The 1238-nt window shown below is 55.8% G+C and overlaps 1 protein-coding gene across 2 annotated transcripts in view; it reads left to right on the plus strand.

Annotated features, from left to right (window-relative positions):
* Nucleotides 1-535: 535 nt before the first annotated feature.
* Nucleotides 536-1238, plus strand: part of RHOC (ras homolog family member C) — a 9645-nt gene continuing 8942 nt past the window's right edge. Inside the window, exon 1 of one of the 2 annotated variants that reach the window (XM_018079767.2) lies at nt 536-612. In XM_018079767.2, coding sequence (XP_017935256.1) covers nt 606-612 — 7 coding nt within the window. In that variant the 5' untranslated portion in view covers nt 536-605. Of the gene's footprint in view, nt 800-1238 lie in introns of both variants that reach the window. The other variant, XM_008922177.3, reaches the window with a different exon arrangement.

Raw genomic sequence — 1238 nt, forward strand, 5'->3', positions numbered from 1 at the left:
TTTATATTAGGGGGGCTTGCGGGGAGGGGAAATAATTGTGTAATGTCTTAGGAGCAGGGGAGCATTCCAAAAGCATGACTGCGCGGCCCTTTCCAACGCTGAAAAGTCTGGCAGCCAAGTCTCCCAGCGGCCACCAACCCCCCCTAAATCCAGCCTCAGCCTCTCAACACCCCCGTGAGAACGGCAGAGTGATCCCCCGGGCTGCATCTGCCTGGGGTGGGCTGGGAGCAGGGGCCCGGCTGAGCCCCCGCCCGGGCTCACATCCCTGGGAAAGTGTTCCGGTCAGGAAACCGGAGCCGGGAGGTAGCGGTTTGGCTGGCTGCGTGTCACGGACACCAGTTGCATTTTGTTTCTATTCCGCCAAGTGCTTTTGGTGTCCAAACAGTTCCAGTTTGTGCCCGGCTCCTCCTCCTCAGCTCCCAGGTAGAGCCCGAGCGAGGTTTTAACGGGCTTTAACTTGAATCCGTGCTCCTGACAGCTACGGCTTCTCCAGGGAAACATTTAAGCGGAAAATAAGCCAAGTCACTGTCTTCCAACAGGTTGTCGGGAGCGTTTAACCAGGCTCACCTCCCAACTTGCCGTTTGCACTGGAGAGGCGTATTGACATGAAAAGTAAGGAATGTATTAGCAAATATTGATCGGCGCTGGGGCAGTCAGGCGTTGCACAGGCACCCTCTGAGATTGTGGCGTGTTATTTGGAGCTTTCCACAAGACACTTGTGCTGCCGGGAGGCTGGGAAGGCTGTCGCTTCCGCGGGAGGTAAAATAGGAACATGGCATGATGTCCTTTGGAAAAGGAGGTAAGGGGCAGGCAGCTTCTCCCCACAAAGCTCAAGCGCTTTGCGGTTCGAGCTTTGTTTAGGCTTTCGAATTCTTCTGTTCCAAGTCCCTTCCTCTGTTTTGCTTGTGGATGGTTTTTTTGTGGGGTTTAGCCATGAGAACGAGCCAGCCTGGGCGCTCTCTTCCAAATCTGGGCCCGGACAGTCGCCCTTGGCCACTGGAGCGTGTGGTAAAGCCCAGCCTGCCTGGTCATGCCCACAGAATAGCTCCCCCCAAAAAAATGGGTAAGGTCTAAACTCGGGCACTGAGTTGAGCTCCTGTTTTGATGATCGCTCGTCGTTTGGATAGGGGAAGTCCAGAGGTCTGAGGAAGGTTTCAGGCAGCTCTCCCAGTGGTAAATACAGACATTTTCCTCGGCGCCGGGCAGTTCTGGCAGCGGAGGCAGGCGGGGTGGCAGGC

This window comes from Manacus vitellinus, unplaced genomic scaffold (assembly GCF_001715985.3).
Source record: "Manacus vitellinus isolate BGI_N305 unplaced genomic scaffold, ASM171598v3 scaffold_47_pilon, whole genome shotgun sequence".
Classification (NCBI taxonomy): domain Eukaryota; kingdom Metazoa; phylum Chordata; class Aves; order Passeriformes; family Pipridae; genus Manacus; species Manacus vitellinus.